This window comes from Pelophylax lessonae, assembly GCF_965119305.1.
Source record: "Pelophylax lessonae genome assembly, chromosome: 2".
In the NCBI taxonomy this organism is placed as follows: domain Eukaryota; kingdom Metazoa; phylum Chordata; class Amphibia; order Anura; family Ranidae; genus Pelophylax; species Pelophylax lessonae.
In genome coordinates, this window is record NC_138769.1 from 744909182 (window position 1) to 744928092 (window position 18911).

The window sequence follows — 18911 nt, forward strand, 5'->3', positions numbered from 1 at the left end:
AGATTCCCCCCCCCCCTCCATATGAATGACTAATTTACAAAAAAAGTGTCATAAATAAATAAAATCAGTACACAGGTTTTTGGTTCGTCAATAACGCACCCGTTAAAGGCCGCCTGCGGAATGCCTGTTGGGTCATGCTTGGTCGGTGACGCCACACGCTCCTTACCTATTTAGGAACTGACAATCGGAGGAGCAGGCATTCGGCGGTCAGCCTTCCTCGTGGGCGGAGTGTTTTTTTTTCTTTTTTTGGGGTCCGGCGGTGCGGCAGGCGTCATGATTGATGATGAATCTGCATCAGGGGACATCGTTTTTTGTAATTAAATTAAATTTAAACATTTTATTTATTTATTTATTTTTTAAAAGGACTTATCAAAAACCTGTGTACTGTTTTTATTTATTTTTGACACTTTTTTTTTTTTTTGTGTTAATGAGTAGGAGTACAATGTACCCCATAATCATTCACATAGGGGGGGCCGGGATCTGGGAGCCCCCATTCCAGATTCTGATAAGTCACCAGCCGCAGACAACCACCACCCAGGATTGTGGTGAAGAGGCCCTTGTCCCCATCAACACAGGGACAGGGTGCCTTGGGGTGGGGGTGGGGGGGCGGAGCCCCCCTGCCCCAAAGCACCCACCTCCCATGTTGAGCGCATGTGGCATTGTATGGTTCAGGAGAGGGGGGCCTGCCAGGCAGCGTGCTTGGAAAAGGATCCGGTATGGATTTGGGGGGACCCCACAAATTATTATTTTTTTTTTTTTTTTGCTCCACTCCATTTTTTTGTATTACCAGGTGCCGGCAATAGCTTATATCCGCAAAGTAAATTTAAATGTCTTTTTTTTGTTTAGAAATGTTAGTTTTTCTGCAGCAGGTTCTATACACGGTACAGATGTGCTACTTTACAGGCAGAATAAGGGGTCCCACCAGGCACTAAATTTAAAGGAATTTTTCATTTTTACTGTTTCAGTTTAAGCACCATTAAAATCACTTCTCTTTTAAAAACTACAGGTTTTTTAAAAAAAAAAAAAATGTTTGCATGTTTTGCATTGGTTTGTGTCCCCAGTTCATCCATTTTGTTCACCCACCCATGAAACCTCTAATGCAGCCAGAACTCATTCATTTAGTGGCGGTATCTCTACTGCGGCTAAATGACAGCTTCCAGTTTGGTGGGTGGGATGCTGGCAGCCACCACCATCCTAGCAACCAATAACGCCATGAAGGCTGGCCAACTGCACCATAACAACCAATAATGTCATTGGTTCTGGTATGTAGGTGGCCGCAAAGTAAATGCCTGCATCCGAGCAACCTATAACACTGCACCATACAATGTCACTGGGTTCTAGGACACAGGTGGCCAGGAATATGTGATTTAGGGATAAAGTAGTGAAATTTGGTCAATTTAGTGAATAACATCACATGGGAGCCCCTTACTCTACTTTCAGCTGCCAGCTTGGGAAATGTCATTTGCAGTGAGATTCTGTGGGGAGAAGACATTCTGATTGGTCTTCATGCTTTTCTGGAGGGATCTACTTTGCTAGTATGCCATTTATGCTATAATTTTTGTTATCTTTTTTTTTTTTTTTTTTTTGGGGGGGGGGTTCAGTTTGGACTTTGTCATTGTGCTGTGTTTTGTTTTTATTGTAAATGAGTAACTGGACATATATGTACCCCTTACTCATTCATGTAGGGGGATCAGGATATCTGGGGGCCTCCTTTTTTATAGGAGGCCTCCAGATTCTGATAATTCCCCCCTGCAGACCCTCACAACCCCTTGGGCAGAGTTGTGGGATAGAGTCCCTGTCCCTACCAACATGAGGACATGGTGCTTTGTTAGGGTGCCTCTCTCAGGGTACCCTTCTCATGTGGAGGGCATGTGGCCTGGTATGGTCCAGTGCAGATTCCAAATCCAGGTGTCCCTCCACCACTTCAGTTGGACAGCCACTCATCAGCCAATCATTTATTGAGGAGACGTTTATTAATGAGATCTACAGCCAGGTCAGGTGACAATGTATTCCTGCATGATGCCTGAATAAAGATGAAGTCGCTCAGCATGTCACACCCTTTACATATCCCATCACTTCCTTACCAATTCATACAAAGATATCACACCCCCAATTCCTTCTGAAATGGGAAGAGATTTGGGTCATACATTCACCCAGACAGAAAGAGATCATATCTAGAGTTGAGCAGACACCTGGATGTCCGTGTTCGGCGGGTTCGGCTGAACTTGGAAAAAAAAGTCCGGGTCCGTGTCCCGGACTTTTTCCGAACTTTACCCGGACACCGAACCCCATTGAAGTCAATGGGGACCCAAACTTTCAGACACTAAAATTTCTCTAAAACACCAATGGAAAGGGCTAGAGTGCTGCAAATGGCAGCAAAATGTAGTTAAGAGCATGGCAAGTGCTCTGCAAACAAATGTGGATAGGGAAATAACTTAAAACAAAAAAAAACCCAGAAAAATAAAACAATTTTCTTTATCTGTGAAGGACGAGGCCCATATGGAGTAGGAGGGAGGTTGAGGTGGTGGTGGATGTGGCGATGGAGGAGGACAAGGTAGTCAACGCTGCTTTTTTTCAGTCATTTTAAATGAGGGGACACCCTATAACAAGACGTCAAATAAATGTGACAGGAAGTCAGCTAAATCTGTGAGTGTTGTCACAGATCGGAGATACAATTCACCAATTACTATAGGGTGTCGGCTGCAGAAGCCAGCAGGAAGGTCTAAAGACATTGAACAGACTTCAGCTGTTCGGAATGAGGAAGTTAAAGGCTTCTATAATTTGTCCAAAGGAAGTCTCAGGATTGCTGCCTCCGGAAGCTGTCTCCTGAAGCCGTGTGGGCTGGGAGAAGGAGGACAGTCAGATGAGTGCCTCCCGACAAGCTGTGTGGGCCTGGGAGAAGACCCCCCAGAGTAATGTGTGCCAGGGAGGGTAACCAAGTGTGAAGACGTCTCAAAGGTGAGAAGACGAACTGTTTCTGTGTGAAAGAAATAAAGGACTGTTTTGCCCTGTGAAGATATTATAAATGGACTATTGAGTGTCCGCTGTAGGACAAGAAAGTCTGCCCAACAGTAGGTTGGAGACAGACTCTTAGGCAGGTTCCAGAGTGAGAAGGTAGCCGCCCACAGAGGCAAGGATTTATTTTCTGTTTTATTTTATTTTGAATGTTTTTTGCTGCATGCAGTCTGGTGAAGAAAACACCCTTAATAAACCAAACTAATGTTTGCAAGCACTTTTGGGCTATCTCTCTGGGAAAACGCACCCCCAAGGGGTCATCTATGCCTACCACCGAGCTAATCCCTTACAACCCCAAAAGAGTGAGAAAGATCAAAAATATAACAATGGCTGGGTAAGGTCGGTATCCATCTCTATTCTGCACAAGGTACGGAAAAGTCCTGTGGGATCCATGCCTGGTTCATTTTAATGAACGTGAGCTTGTCCACATTGTCTCTGGACAGGCGGCTGCGCTTGTCTGTGATAACGCCCCTAGCCATGCTAAATACACGTTCAGATAATACACTGGCTGCAGGACATGCCAGCACCTCCAAGGCATAAAGGGCAAGCTCAGGCCATGTGCCCAATTTGGAGACCCAGAAGTTGAAGGGGGCAGACCCGTCATTCACTACATGTAGGCGTGCGCACACATACTGCTCCACCATGTTGGTGAAATGCTGCCTCCTGCTAAGACGTTCCATATGAGCTGCTGGTGCTGCTGTTTGTTGTGGCGTGCTGACAAAGCTTTTCCACATTTCGGCCATGCTAACCCTGCCTTCTGAGGTGCTGGCGTTGCCCTGGTTGCGTTGGCGACCACTTCCTCCTCCTCCGCCTTGGCCTTGTGCTTCCACTGTGGCCCCACTGTCAGGTGGGAATGCCAGCAGCATCGCTTCTACCAGCGTGCGCTTGTACTCGCGCATCTTGCGATCGTGCTCCAGTGAGTGAATTAAGGACGGTACGTTGTCCTTGTAACGGGGATCCAGCAGCGTGGCCACCCAGTAATCAGCACAAGTTAGAATGTGGGCGACTCGTCGGTCGTTGTGGAGACACTGCAGCATGTAATCGCTCGTGTGCCAGGCTGCCCAGAGGCAACGAAAGGCTGTCCTCTGTGGGAGGTGTATCATCTGTGTCCTCTGTATCCCCCCAGCCACGCACCAGTGATGGTCATGAGCTGGCCTGGGTGCCACCCTGCTGTGAACATGGTTCCATCTCCTCCTCCTCATCCTCCAGAACTTTGCCCCTGCTGGACAATTGTGTACCTGGCGTTTTGTGTGTGCAGGAACCCACACTCTGAGCCACTTGCGAATGACTGCCCTGAAAGCATTGGAAATGTTACCTCTTCATCCTCCTCCTCCTCCTCATCCTGTGCCACATCCTCTTTCATCATCGCCCAAATCGTTTTTTGAAGGAGGCATAGAAGTGGGATAGATAAGCTGACAACGGCGTCATCGGCACTGGCCATGTTGGTGGAGTACTCAAAACAGCACAACAAGGCACAGAGGTCTCGCATGGAGGCCCAGTTATTGGTGGTGAAGTGGTGCTGTTCTTCAGAGCGACTCACGCATGCGTGCTGCAGCTGAAACTCCACTATGGCCTGCTGCTGCTCGCACAGTCTTTCCAGCATGTGCAAGGTGGAGTTCCACCTTGTGGGCACGTCACATATGAGGCGGTGAGCGGGAAGGCCGAAGTTATGCTGCAGCGCTGACAGGCGAGCAGCAGCAGGGTGAGAACGCCGAAAGTGCGCACAGAAGGCCCGCACTTTCTGCAGCAGCTCTGACATATCGGGGTAATTTTTAAGGAACCTATGCACCACCAAATTCAGCACATGCGCAAGGCAAGGGATGTGCGTCAAACCGGCTAGGCCCAGAGCTGCTCTGAGATTTTGTCCGTTATCGCACACCACCAGGCTGGGCTTGAGGCTCGCTGGCAGCAACCACTCATTTATCTGCTGTTCCATACTCCTCCACAACTCCTGCGCGGTGTGTGGCTTTCCCCCAAACAGGCAAGTTTTAAAACTGCCTGCTGTCGTTTACCCCTGGCTGTGCTGAAGTTGGTGGTGAAGGTGTTACGCTGACCGGATGAGGAGGCGGTAGAGGATGAGGAAGCGGAGTAGGAGGAGTTAGGAACAGGAGGCAAACTGAAGTGCCCTGCAATCCTCGGTGGTGGAAGGACATGCGCCAAATTGCTATCCGCCTCAGGCCCATCCGCCACTGCATTTACCCAGTGTGCCGTTAGGGAGATATAACGCCCCTGACCGTGCTTACTGGTCCATGTATCGGTAGTTAGGTGGACCTTGCCACAGATGGCGTTGCGCAGCGCACACCTGATTTTTCACCCACTTGGTTGTGCAGGGAAGGGATGGCTTGCCTGGAAAAGTAGTGGCGGCTGGGCATGACGTACTGTGGGACAGCCACCGACATAAGGCTTTTAAAACTGTGCGTCTCCACCAGACGGAATGACAGCATTTCAAAGGCTACGAATTTTGAAATGCTGGCATTCAGGGCCAGAGATCGCTGGTGGGTAGGGGGGTACTTCCTCTTCCTCTGAAGTGTTTTGGAGATGGAAAGCTGGACGCTTCCACGGGACATTGTGGAGACCCAGGTGGTGGTGTTGCTGACAGATTGTCTGTTTGCGGGGTGGCAGGTGCCGGTATCACTACAGAGGTAGATGAAGAGGCTGAGACTGCAGCAGGAGAGGAAGCAGGAGGAGCCAGAGACCTTTCTTGGTTTTGAAGGTGTCTACTCCACTGCAACTTGTGCTTTGCACTTAGATGCCTGATCATGCAGGTTGTGCTAAGGTTGAGAAGGTTTATGCCTCGCTTCAGGCTCCGATTGCACAGGGTGCAAACCACTCGTGTCCTGTCATCAGAACATTTTCTGAAGAACTTCCACGCTAGAGAACTCCTTTGAGCTGGCTTTGGTGCGCTCGGTCCCTTGCTGCATTGGGCAGTAGCAGGTGTAGTGTCTAGGGCCTGGCTGCTCTGTTTCTGCACCCTGCTCCCTCTTCTGCTGTGCTGGTGGCTCTGTGCGACCACCTCCTCTTCCTCTTAACTACTCAGGTCACCTGCATGACCTTCATTCCATGTGGGGTCAAGGACCTCATCGTCCTCCACATCTTCTTCCACCCAGTCTTCACCCCTGCCCTCCTTGTTGGTCTCCACAATTCTGAGTGCCACAGCAGTTGGCACCTGCGTTTCGTCATCATCGGAAGTGTGCTGTGATGGTCCTTCCATGTACTCATCTTGAGAAATAAGTGGTTGGGCATCGCTGCACTCAATCTCTTCCACTTCTGGGGCAGGGCTAGGTGGATGGCCCTGGGAAACCCTGCTGACAGAGTCATCAAAAAGAAGAGACTGCTGCATGACTTGGGGCTCAGACTGCTTGCCTGATTTGCAAGGGGGTGAGGTGAAAGACGGTTGGACATTGGCTGCAGGTGCCAACTCTAACCTTTCTGCAGCAGACTGGGTGGGAGACAGTAGACTGGGTGGGAGACAATGTGAAGGAACTGGAGGCACTGTCAGCAGCAAACCAATCTACTATCGCCTCTACTTGTTCTGGCCTCAACACTTGTAGAGGCGCATGATGTCCTACCAAATTCTGCTGCAGGTTCTGTCGCCTACTCACACTTGAGGACGGTGTTTCACTTGTGCGTGTAGCTGGCACAGATCGACCACGTCCTCTCCTTGCAACAGGAGCTCTACCAGCAGCACCTCGACCCAGGCCACGGCCCCTATTTGACGGTCTCCTCATATTTCTGTACTTTATGATCTTGCCCTAGAAAGGTGTTTATTGAATAGCGGAACAAAACAAGAACAGTATCGCACGGGTGTATCTCGCAGTCAAATATGCAAAGTATGCCGCAATTTAATTTTTTTTCACCCCAAAACGGTGTATATTGAATAGCGGAATAGAAAAAATTTTATAAAACGGTGTATCTCACACGTACAAACACAGACTAGGCCCCGATTACAATTTTTTTGTACCCTACAGGCAGGATGAGGAGTAGGAGGAATTCGGAACAGGAGGCAAACTCAAGCACCCTGCAATCCTCGGCGGTGGAAGATGCCTCTCACACGTACCGATACAGACTATGCTGCAATTACATTTTTTTTTTTACCCCAAAAGGGTGTAGATTGAATAGCGGAATAGAAAATATGATATAAAATTGGTGATTTTTCAATAGCACATGTGAACACAGCAGTGTCTTATGTCACGGTCAGCTCAGCAGCAAGCAGGCTATGAAGGAAAAAAAAAAAAAAAAATTCCCCTTTCACTTTGTAATTTTTAAATAGCAGATTAGTACAGACTATGCCACAATTTAATTTTTTTTAACCCAAAAGGGTGTATATTGAATAGTGGAATAGAAAAAAGTGTATAAAATTGAAAATCACTCAATAGCACATGTGAACACAGCAGTGTCTTATGTCACGGGCAGCTCAGCTCAGCAGCAAGCAGGCTATGAAGGGGGAAAAAAAATAAAAAATTCCCCTTTAACTTGATTTTTTAATAGCAGATTAGAACAGCAATCTGTAGTAAAATATAGCTGAACGCTGCACACAACAGACAGATAAAAATATATTTTTTTCTCCCTCCTCCTCCTCCTCCTCCTCAGTGGGCTCAAGTGAGGGCAAAAAGATCGTTCACTGCACCACCCCCCACACTGCAAATTCTATGTAGATCGCTAACGGACGATTGTTCTGTCCCCGCCTAATTTCTCCAGCCTCGCCCTAAAATGCTCTAATAACTCTCCCTGCCTGCATTCCGACCTGACCCTGCATTCTTTTCCGACAAAATTTTTCACAGAATCACTGTCTTTCCCTAATCAGCAGCCAGCACGTATGATGTGTGCTCTGTCCCTAAACTACAGCAGAATTACGCAGCGCGCTGGGGCTCTCGAACTTATAAAAACATGGTCACATGCTTCAGATGGCCAATCACAGCTACTAATACATTTGTAGGCATGGCTGGGATGGCTTAAGGCACACCAGTTAAACGCTTGTTGATTGGCTGTTGAAAGCCCGCCATTAAAAGCGCGCCATTACATACAAAACAGGAAATAAAATTACCAAACACGGATTTTAAACCCGAACATACAGTAAAGTGTTCGGGTCCATGTCCGGGTAGCAAAAATCCAATTATCCGGTACGGACCCGAATAATACAGTCCGTGTTCGCTCAACACTAATCATATTCTATTCTTTGCTCACAAATGCTCCTTTCCCAGCAGTGTCCAGGAGTCCGGATATAACATTCTGACCAGATGGTATACAGTCCCCACTCTTTTACTCAAACATTTCCCCACAACCTCTCCGACCTGTTAGAGGTGAAATAATGCCAGGAGAATTCTATTACATATATTCTGGGAATGTCCTCTGATACGCATTTTGGAGAGAAATTCAAAGATAACAAACATCTAACCAGAATGACCCCCCTTTCTAAGACCCGATATAAAAAAATGACTGCTCATTCACCTTATAGGTGTAGTCAGATCTTCTATCTCACTGAAATGGAGATGCATGGATCCCCTACAGTGTGTCTGTGGATTTCCAGGGTTAGTAAGATCTCACCACATTCCTGAAGTGCAAGGAAGATTATTAGGAATAATTAGCTTTGAAAATGAAGAGAATTGATTTTCAAGATTCGCCTCCTGATGATTCCAAAGAGGTTTGCATTTAAGTCTGCAATTTTTAGAATTTTAAACACACTTGCTGAATACACCTAGATTGTAAGCTCTAAGGAACAGGGTCATCCAATTCCTCCAGTATTGAATTGTATTGTAACTGTGTTGTCTTCCCCATTGTAAAGCGCTGCATAAACTGCTGGCGCTATATAAATCCTGTATAATAATAATAATACACCAGCAAATAAAACCCAAGCACATTCCCCCATCAATATGAAGCACATTTCTCTGAATGAGAACAAAGAATGAGATTCTCCTGCTGGAAATTGTAATAAATTGTCTATTTTACCAACCAATGGGAATAATATAGTGTCCACAGTAAAATAAAATACAAATATTTAAACTTGTATAATATTGTACATATTGTTTCTATATATTAGATATATTTAATAATGAAGGTTCATAAAGAAAGAAACTTTATTCAGTCGTTTTTCTTAAAGAATTCTGACTTTTTTATTTTTTTGTACAGGTGGATTTATGAACTAAGTTTTCGATCATTTTGGACTTCATCAATTCAGCTGAGCCACATGGGAAATGAGCCATATGGGTGTCTTATGTGACTGAAAGTCTTAATCACAATTCACTGGAGGATTCACACAGGACACAAGTCATATCCGTGTTCTAAAGGAACAAATGCTTTGGATCTTCAACATTGATCCAGCCTCAGAGGACAACAGGAGAGAAGTAATTTCAGTATTCTGGAAGTGACAATGGCTGTACAGTAAAGTTCAACCCATAAATACATAAGAGAAGTCATTTCAGAAGATATTTCTTGTTTGGAAACATTACAATGGAAGCAAAACATGTCACACACCAGGAGGTTTACAATGGAGTGAATTCATATCAATGTTTTGAATGTGACAAAGCTTTTACACAAAAGTCAAAGCTTATCACACACCAAATGATTCACAGTGGAGCGAAGCCATATTATTGTTCAGAATGTGGCAAATCTTTTACAACAAAGGGTAATCTTATCAAACACCAGAGGATTCACACTGGAGAGAAGCCATATCAGTGTTCTGAATGTGGCAAAGCATTTACAACCAAGTATGAACTTATCACACACCAGAGGGTTCACACTGGAGAGAAGCCATATCAGTGTTCTGAATGTGGCAAAGCATTTACAACCAAGCATGAACTTGTCACACACCAGAGGGTTCACAGTGGAGAGAAGCCATATTATTGTTCTGAATGTGGCAAAGCTTTTACAACAAAGGGTCATCTTATCAAACACCAGAGGATTCACACTGGAGAGAAGCCATATCAGTGTTCTGAATGTGGCAAAGTGTTTACAACCAAGCAAGAACTTATCCCACACCAGAGGGTTCATAGTGGAGAGAAGGCATATCATTGTTCTGAATGTGGCAAAGCTTTTACAACAAAGGGTAATCTTATCAAACACCAGAGGATTCACACTGGAGAGAAGCCATATCAGTGTTCTGAATGTGGCAAAGCGTTTACAACCAAGTATAAACTTATCACACACCAGAGGGTTCACACTGGAGAGAAGCCATATCAGTGTTCTGAATGTGGCAAAGCGTTTACAACCAAGTATGAACTTATCAAACACCAAAGGATTCACACTGGAGAGAAGCCATATCAGTGTTCTGAATGTGGCAAAGCGTTTACAACCAAGCATGAACTTATCACACACCAGAGGGTTCACAGTGGAGAGAAGCCATATTATTGCTCTGAATGTGGCAAATCTTTTACAACAAAGAGTTCTCTTATCACACACCAGATGATTCACACTGGAGAGAAGCCATATCAGTGTTCTGAATGTGGCAAAGCGTTTACAACCAAGAAAGAACTTATCACACACCAGAGGGTTCACAGTGGAGAGAAGCCATATCATTGTTCTGAATGTGGCAAAGCTTTTACAACAAAGGGTCATCTTATCACACACCAGAGGGTTCACAGTGGAGAGAAGCCATATCAGTGTTCTGAATGTGGCAAAGCTTTTACACTTAAGTCAAACCTTATCACACACAAGAGGATTCACAGTGGGGAGAAGACCTATTAGTGCTCTGAATGTGACAAAGCTAATGCTGGGCTAATATTTCACCAGAGGGTTCACAAGCTTTAGTTGAAGAGATTAAACTTTGGGAAAAAGGAGGATATTAAATTACTTGCAAATGCCCCATTAGTTTCACAACCCCAATCTCCTCTAACAATCTAGGGAAGAATTGAAAAGATAAAATGCTACTTTAAAAAAATGCAAACTAATATCTGTGAGCAAACAGGAATGTAATGGATGGATGCACACCTAAAAGGCCTGTGCATATATCACAGGGACATTTTTTCAGATAAGCACTAGTGTTGAGCGAACACAGACTGTATTATTCGTGTTCGTACCGAATAATTGGATTTTTTTTACCCGAACACGGACACGGACACTTTACTGTATGTTCGGGTAAAAATCCGTGTTCGGTCGTTTTATTTCCGGGTTTTGCATGCTTTGGCGCTCTTTTCATGGCGGGCTTTCAACAGCCAATCAACAATCGTTTAACTGGTGTGCCTTAAGCCATCCCAGCCATGCCTGCAAATGTCTTAGTAGCTGTGATTGGCCGTCTGAAGCATGTGACCAAGTCTTTATAAGTTCGAGGCAGCCGCCGCAGCAGCGTCATTCTGCTGCTTAGCTAAGGGACAGAGCACACATCAATGTGCTGGCTGCTGATTAGGGAAAGATAGGCAGGAAAAAACCATTTGTGTCCGGATAGAATTGAGGGACAGGTTGGAGTGTTTAGGCAGGGCGAGTTGTAGGCATTTTAGGGATAGAGTCTGCTGAATTATAGGGTCAGTGTCTTCTACAAACTACAATCGATATTGCTGTGTGGGGGGTGGGGTGAATCTGCACTCAATCCTGATCTACGATCTCTTCTCAATCCTGTTAGGGACAGAGTCTGCTGAATTTTAGGGAAACTGTGTTCTACAAACTACAATCGATATTGCTGTGTGGTGTGGGATTGGAGATAGGCAGGTGTCAGTGATCCACATCCATTTTTCTGTGTGTGAGCTGCAGTGAACACAATCTTTTTGGGCTGCAGTGAACACAATCTTTTTGGGCTGCAGTGAACACAATCTTTTTGGGCTGCAGTGAACACAATCTTTTTGGGCTGCAGTGAACACAATCTTTTTGGGGTGCAGTGAACAAAATCTTTTTGGGGTGCAGTGAACACAATCCTTTTTGGTGTGCAGTGAACACAATCTTTGTGGGGTGCAGTGAACAAAATCCTTTGTGGGGTGCAGTGAACACAATCTTTTTGGGGTGCAGTGAACAAAATCCTTTTTGGGGTGCAGTGAACAACATCCTTTTTGGGGTGCAGTGAACACAATCTTTTTGGGGTGCAGTGAACAAAATCCTTTGTGGGGTGCAGTGAACACAATCTTTTTGGGGTGGAGTGAACAACATCCTTTTTGGGGTGCAGTGAACAAAATCCTTTTTGGGGTGCAGTGAACAAAATCATTTTTGGGGTGCAGTGAACACAATCTTTTTGGGGTGCAGTGAACACAATCTTTGTGGGGTGCAGTGAACACAATCTTTTTGGGGTGGAGTGAACAACATCCTTTTTGGGGTGCAGTGAACAACATCCTTTTTGGGGTGCAGTGAACACAATCTTTTTGGGGTGCAGTGAACACAATCTTTGTGGGGTACAGTGAACAGAATCTTTGTGGGGTGCAGTGAACACAATCTTTGGGGGGTACAGTGAACACAATCTTTTTGGGGTGCAGTGAACACAATCTTTGTGGGGTGCAGTGAACACAATCTTTTTGGGGTGGAGTGAACAAAATCATTTTTGGGGTGCAGTGAACAACATCCTTTTTGGGGTGCAGTGAACACAATCTTTTTGGGGTGCAGTGAACACAATCTTTGTGGGGTACAGTGAACAGAATCTTTGTGGGGTGCAGTGAACACAATCTTTGGGGGGTACAGTGAACACAATCTTTTTGGGGTGCAGTGAACACAATCTTTGTGGGGTGCAGTGAACACAATCTTTTTGGGGTGGAGTGAACAAAATCATTTTTGGGGTGCAGTGAACAACATCCTTTTTGGGGTGCAGTGATCAAAATCCTTTTTGGGGTGCAGTGAACACAATCTTTTTGGGGTGCAGTGAACAAAATCCTTTGTGGGGTGCAGTGAACAGAATCTTTGTGGGGTGCAGTGAACACAATCTTTGGGGGGGTACAGTGAACACAATCTTTTTGGGGTGCAGTGAACACAATCTTTGTGGGGTACAGTGAACAGAATCTTTGTGGGGTGCAGTGAACACAATCTTTGGGGGGTACAGTGAACACAATCTTTTTGGGGTGCAGTGAACACAATCTTTGGGGGGTACAGTGAACACAATCTTTTTGGGGTGCAGTGAACACAATCTTTGTGGGGTGCAGTGAACACAATCTTTGGGGGGGTACAGTGAACACAATCTTTTTGGGGTGCAGTGAACAACATCCTTTTAGGGTGCAGTGAACACAATCTTTGTGGGGTGCAGTGAACAACATCCTTTTAGGGTGCAGTGAACACAATCTTTGTGGGGTACAGTGAACAGAATCTTTGTGGGGTGCAGTGAACTCAATCTTTGTGGGGTGCAGTGAACACAATCATTGTGGGGTGCAGTGAACTCAATCTTTGTGGGGTACAGTGAACACAATCTCATACTTCTGAAGATTTGAGGGTGCTGCCTGTTCCATACTCCCCCTACTCCTAGCCTTTTAGGGGTACAAACAATAGTAATTGGGGCCTAGTGTGGTTGTGTACGTGTGATATACATACACTTTTTTTGGATCATATTTTCTATTCCGCTATTTAATCAAAAACCTTTGGGGATCAGTTAAATTGGGGGATAGTCTGTGTTGGTACGTGTGAGAGAGATCCACCTTTCCAAGTTGTTGGGGTTCATCTCATACTTCTGAAGGTTTGAGGGTGCTGCCTGTTCCATACCCCCCCTACTCCTCATCTAGCCTTTTAGGGGTACAAACAATAGTAATTGGGGCCTAGTGTGGTTGTGTACGTGTGATATACATACACTTTTTTTGGATCATATTTTCTATTCCGCTATTTAATCAAAAACCTTTGGGGATCAGTTAAATTGGGGGATAGTCTGTGTTGGTACGTGTGAGAGAGATCCACCTTTCCAAGTTGTTGGGGTTCATCTCATACTTCTGAAGGTTTGAGGGTGCTGCCTGTTCCATACTCCCCCTACTCCTCATCTAGCCTTTTAGGGGTACAAACAATAGTAATTGGGGCCCAGTGTGGTTGTGTACGTGTGATATACATACACTTTTTTTGGATCATATTTTCTATTCCGCTATTTAATTTAACTGGGCCTCCATGCGAGACCTGTGTGCCTTGTTGCGCTGTTTTGAGTACTCCACCAACATGGCCAGTGGCAATGACGCCGTTCTCAGCTTAACTATCCCACTTCTATGCCTCCTTGAAAAAACAATTCGGGCGATGATGGAAGAGGATGTGGCACAGGATGAGGAGGAGGAGGAGGATGAAGAGGTAACATTTCCAAGGCTTTCAGGGCAGTCATTCGCAAGGGGCTCCGAGGGTGGGTTCCTGCACACGCAAACGCCAGGGACGCAATTGTCCAGCAGGGGCACAGTTCTGGAGGATGAGGAGGATGAGGAGGAGGAGGAGCTGGAGGAGGAGATGGAACCATGTTCACAGCAGGGTGGCACCCAGGCCAGCTCATGGCCATCACTGGTGCGTGGCTGGGGGGATACAGAGGACACGGACGATACACCTCCCACAGAGGACAGCCTTTCGTTGCCTCTGGGCAGCCTGGCACACATGAGCGATTACATGCTGCAGTGTCTCCACAACGACCGCCGAGTTGCCCACATTCTAACTTGTGCTGATTACTGGGTGGCCACGCTGCTGGATCCCCGTTACAAGGACAACGTACCGTCCTTAATTCACTCACTGGAGCGCGATCGCAAGATGCGCGAGTACAAGCGCACGCTGGTAGACGCCATGCTGCTGGCATTCCCATCTGACAGCGGGGCCACAGTGGAAGCACAAGGCAGAGGAGGAGGAGGTCGCCAACGCAACCAGGGCACCGCCAGCACCTCAGAAGGCAGGGTTAGCATGGCCGAAATGTGGAAAAGCTTTGTCAGCACGCCACAACAAACAGCAGCACCAGCAGCTCAGATGGAACGTCTTAGCAGGAGGCAGCATTTTACCAACATGGTGGAGCAGTATGTGTGCACACGCCTACATGTAGTGAATGACGGGTCTGCCCCCTTCAACTTCTGGGTCTCCAAATTGGGCACATGGCCTGAGCTTGCCCTTTACGCCTTGGAGGTGCTGGCGTGCCCTGCAGCCAGTGTATTATCTGAACGGGTATTTAGCACGGCTGGGGGCGTTATAACAGACAAGCGCAGCCGCCTGTCCAGAGACAATGTGGACAAGCTCACGTTCATTAAAATGAACCAGGCATGGATCCCACGGGACTTTTCCGTACCTTATGCAGAATAGCAATGGATACCGACCTTACCCACCCATTGTTCCATTTTTGCTCTTTCTCACTCTTTTGGGGTGTACCCTCATTTAAAATTTTTGAAAAGAAGCAGTGTTGGCTACCTTGTCCTCCTCCTCAGGGCCAGATTAATGTAGGGTCTATTGGAGCTGCAGCTCCAGGCCCCTACCTTTTATATAGGCCCCGGGTTGGCCATATTCACTGTTACCGCTCTTCTGTCACTTGTAAACACAGAAGTCTGGCTTCTATGCTCGCTTCCCCAGGCAGCACCCTCAGAACCTCCCCACACAGCGTGAAGGCCGGACAAGGAGGGACAGTTGGCGATGCATGGATGTGTTTATGGGCTTCAGAGACAGCATCCCATGTTGAATTAGGCATGCATGGCTGCACCCTTCCTCCTCTGGGTGCATGGCAAGGCACGGCCCTTAAGGCCCTTCAAAATCCTCAGCACCAAGCCCATGATGCTGTTAATCCGGCCCTGGTCCTCCTCCACCGCCGCTTCCACCTACACCGCCCATAGGTGTGCGCAGCCTATTGCATTAAGGTGTGCACCCCAAAGTTGAAATACACATGCATGTGTTTGCCAGCAGGGAGAGTAATGTATCGGGGCCATGTACCTGTAGGCAAGGAGAAATAGAGCAGAGCAGGTCCCAGGGAGATCTTTCCCATCTCCTCACTGGCAATGCTATGTGCCCTAGGTGATTAGGGTGTGCCCAGGCACACCCAGCACACCCTGTGCGCACGCCTATGTCACCGCCACATCCACCACCACCTCAACCTCCCTCCTACTCCATATGGGCCTCGTCCTTCAGAGATGAAGAAGAACATTGTTTTATTTTTCTGTTTTTTTTTGTTGTTTTAAGTTATTTCCCTATCCACATTTGTTTGCAGAGCACTTGCCATGCTCTTAATTACGTTTTGCTGCCATTTGCAGCACTCTAGCCCTTTCCTTTGGTGTTTTAGAGCCATTTTAGTGCCTTAAAGTTCGGGTCCCCATTGACTTCAATGGGGTTCGGTGTCCGGGAAAAGTTCGGTAAAAGTCCGGGACACGGACCCGGACTTTTTTTTAAAGTTCGGCCGAACCCGTCGAACACGGACATCTAGGTGTCCGCTCAACCCTAATAAGCACCAATGATTGAACTGTTTTCCTCACAATTCTCATCTTCATCTTTTTTTTTGACTGAAATTAACAAATCTATAGACATAACAGGTGATAAAACGATGTTGCAGAGGGAACTCCGGCAAAGCTAATGACCGATTGCATTACACATTAAGTTAGCAGACTTCCTGCTGTTGGTCTTATGTATGAATTGTGTTCTGATATTTACTGTCCTGCTGTAAAATGTGTAAATGATTGCCCACATCTTTCCTGTAGTAGCCGGGACTACAAACTCATATTAGGAATGTTAGGATGGGTACCTACCCAAGTGGTTCATTTTTTTTGGATTTGGGAGAAACATTTCACATGGTTTCTTAAATTCCATTAATAACACTGCCAAGGGGAGTCTCACTTACTTTACTATCAATAGGAGAGCCAATCCCGGGCCAGTAACGTTTCATGGTTTATCAATGTAATTGCAGAATGTTTAATCCGTATTGATCCAATGGATTTCTTGTCCCTCCAGATAACATTTGCTTCTTGCATGGAAGGAGCCCCCTAAAATGTCTTCTCTTCAATTCCACCCATAGCTGTACTTTAGGTTATGTTGCCCCTCCCATATCTGTAAGAGCCTCAATTTCTCCCAATACTCCCCTGGCCTTCCAGTGAGAAGAAACATTTTCTCTGGAGTGGAAATATTTTATGCAGTGATCCCTTCATAGACGGGATAGGGAATCTAAGTAATCTAAGATAATTAGGATGAACCCGTGTACTGGAGTCATGGATCAGATAACCAATGAGACCATTGATGTTATAGCAGAGCTGACAGCAGAAGTGTCTCCATCACCTAAGGTGGTGTCACAGAACTGCATGGCTGCTGACTATCTCTGGGAAGCCCAAGGTGGAGTCTACAATCTGGTGTCACATAGAGAGTGTTGTACATTTATAATAACTGTATAGCCTCCAACTTCTAGTGGGATTTTTAGATCATTAATTACAACATAATTAAAAGTTACTACAAAAGGCTTTATTAGTACGATGCATGTAAAAGAAACATTCGTGCTCAGATAAAATAGCAAAGCGGTTGCAAGTAGTAATATGGATGAATGTAGAGAAATAACCACATTTATCTGTCCTAAGGACTCGTGTGGGAGTCTTTCTCTGTCCGATTTGGTATTTTATCTGAACACGAATGTTTCTTTTACATGCATTGTACTAATAAAGCCTTTTGTAGTAACTTTTAATTATGTTGTAATTAATGATCTAAAAATCCCACTAGAGGGTTATTTCTATACAGTTCAGTTACAGGGGATGTGGGCATTGCTATCTATCCCCTCCTAACAGCAATCTGTACCTCACTATACATTTATTTTATATCATGAGGATCTCAGAAGGAGACATCTACACAAGGTAAAGGAGATCCAACTGTCACCTGGATGGGAGGAAGTGGAATCCATTTTCTTGGATGGGTTTAGTTGGAACTTGGTTGAGTAATATGGGGGGTTTGCTTCTTAAGCCTTTAGTTACTATTATAGTTTTGATAATAATTTTATACATTACTGTTGTTGTTTCTTGATTTTACTTTTTTACTCACATGGTTAAATTCACATTTAGCTAAAACCCCAAACATTATATATTTTCTGAAATCAGAGACCCTGGAGAATAAAATGGGGGTAGTTGCAATTTTTTATGTCACACAATATTAGCACAGCTGTTTATCAAATGCATATTTTCTGTAAAAATACAGTAAGGGTAATTTTATGGCACACAAATATTATTATTATTGGTCAGGATTTCTATAGCGCCCGCAGTTTACGCAGCGCTTTACAATGTTAGAGGGAGACAATACAGTTACAATACAATAAAATGCAAGAGGATTAAGAGGGCCTTGCTCAGAAGAGCTTACAATCTAATGGGGTGCGGCAGGTGTTACAAGAGGTTGTAACAGTAGGAAATGAGCTGATGGAAGATTAGTTGGCGGTGTGAGCAGCGATATGTAAGATGTGTCGTGTGATTGTTGTTTTCCTACATAACCGCACCCAACACTGACATTTCCATATGTATATGGGAACTGGGGGTATAAAATTTGTTTTGTGGTTTGTTTGTTTTTATTTGCAGTGTTTTACTTTAATTTGTTTAAACTTTAGTTTAGTTGTTCTCCTTCAGGTCCTCTAACCTTGTAGATGGTGACATGGACTTGTTGTGTGGGAATGAGTAGGAGGGGCTCGGGGGTTATCTTCTACCCAATGAGCTTGTTATGGATAAAAGATGAAAGTGTCTTCTGGGAATTTACAGGGATTTGGATGTTTAGAGGATTACATAAGTGGGCGGGGCTGGTATTAATGAGGGCGTGTCATATGATAATCAGTTTCTTAGCATAGATGATATAAATGGTATAAATATATCCTTGAAATGTAAACAATCTATCTCTTTTCTTCTGTTGGTAAAGTGTCACATATATATGATTAATAAAGTTGGATTATATTTTCACCTCACAATACTGTGGTCTGGGTTCTTCTACAACACATCCACCCAAAAATGTAATCTTCCAGTTATAGAAGTCTGGTGGAATGGGTGACAAGCTGATTGTATCTCTTAGGTCTAGGGGCGGATTGCCCATTTGGGCACTCTGGCACTGTCTGAGGGTCAGTAGGGGGG

The 18911-nt window shown here is 45.3% G+C and overlaps 2 protein-coding genes across 2 annotated transcripts in view; both read right to left on the minus strand.

Moving 5' to 3' along the window:
- LOC309545764 (uncharacterized protein) overlaps window positions 1-18911 on the minus strand; it is a gene marked incomplete at its 5' end in the record, with an annotated part of 733676 nt that overhangs the window by 419495 nt on the left and 295270 nt on the right. The window lies entirely within an intron of this gene.
- LOC309547860 (uncharacterized protein) overlaps window positions 10755-18911 on the minus strand; it is a gene marked incomplete at both ends in the record, with an annotated part of 82705 nt that continues 74548 nt past the window's right edge. The window contains one exon of the mRNA XM_082247862.1: window positions 10755-10847. Within this exon, the coding sequence (XP_082103988.1) occupies window positions 10755-10847 (93 nt within the window). The remainder of the gene's footprint in view (window positions 10848-18911) is intronic.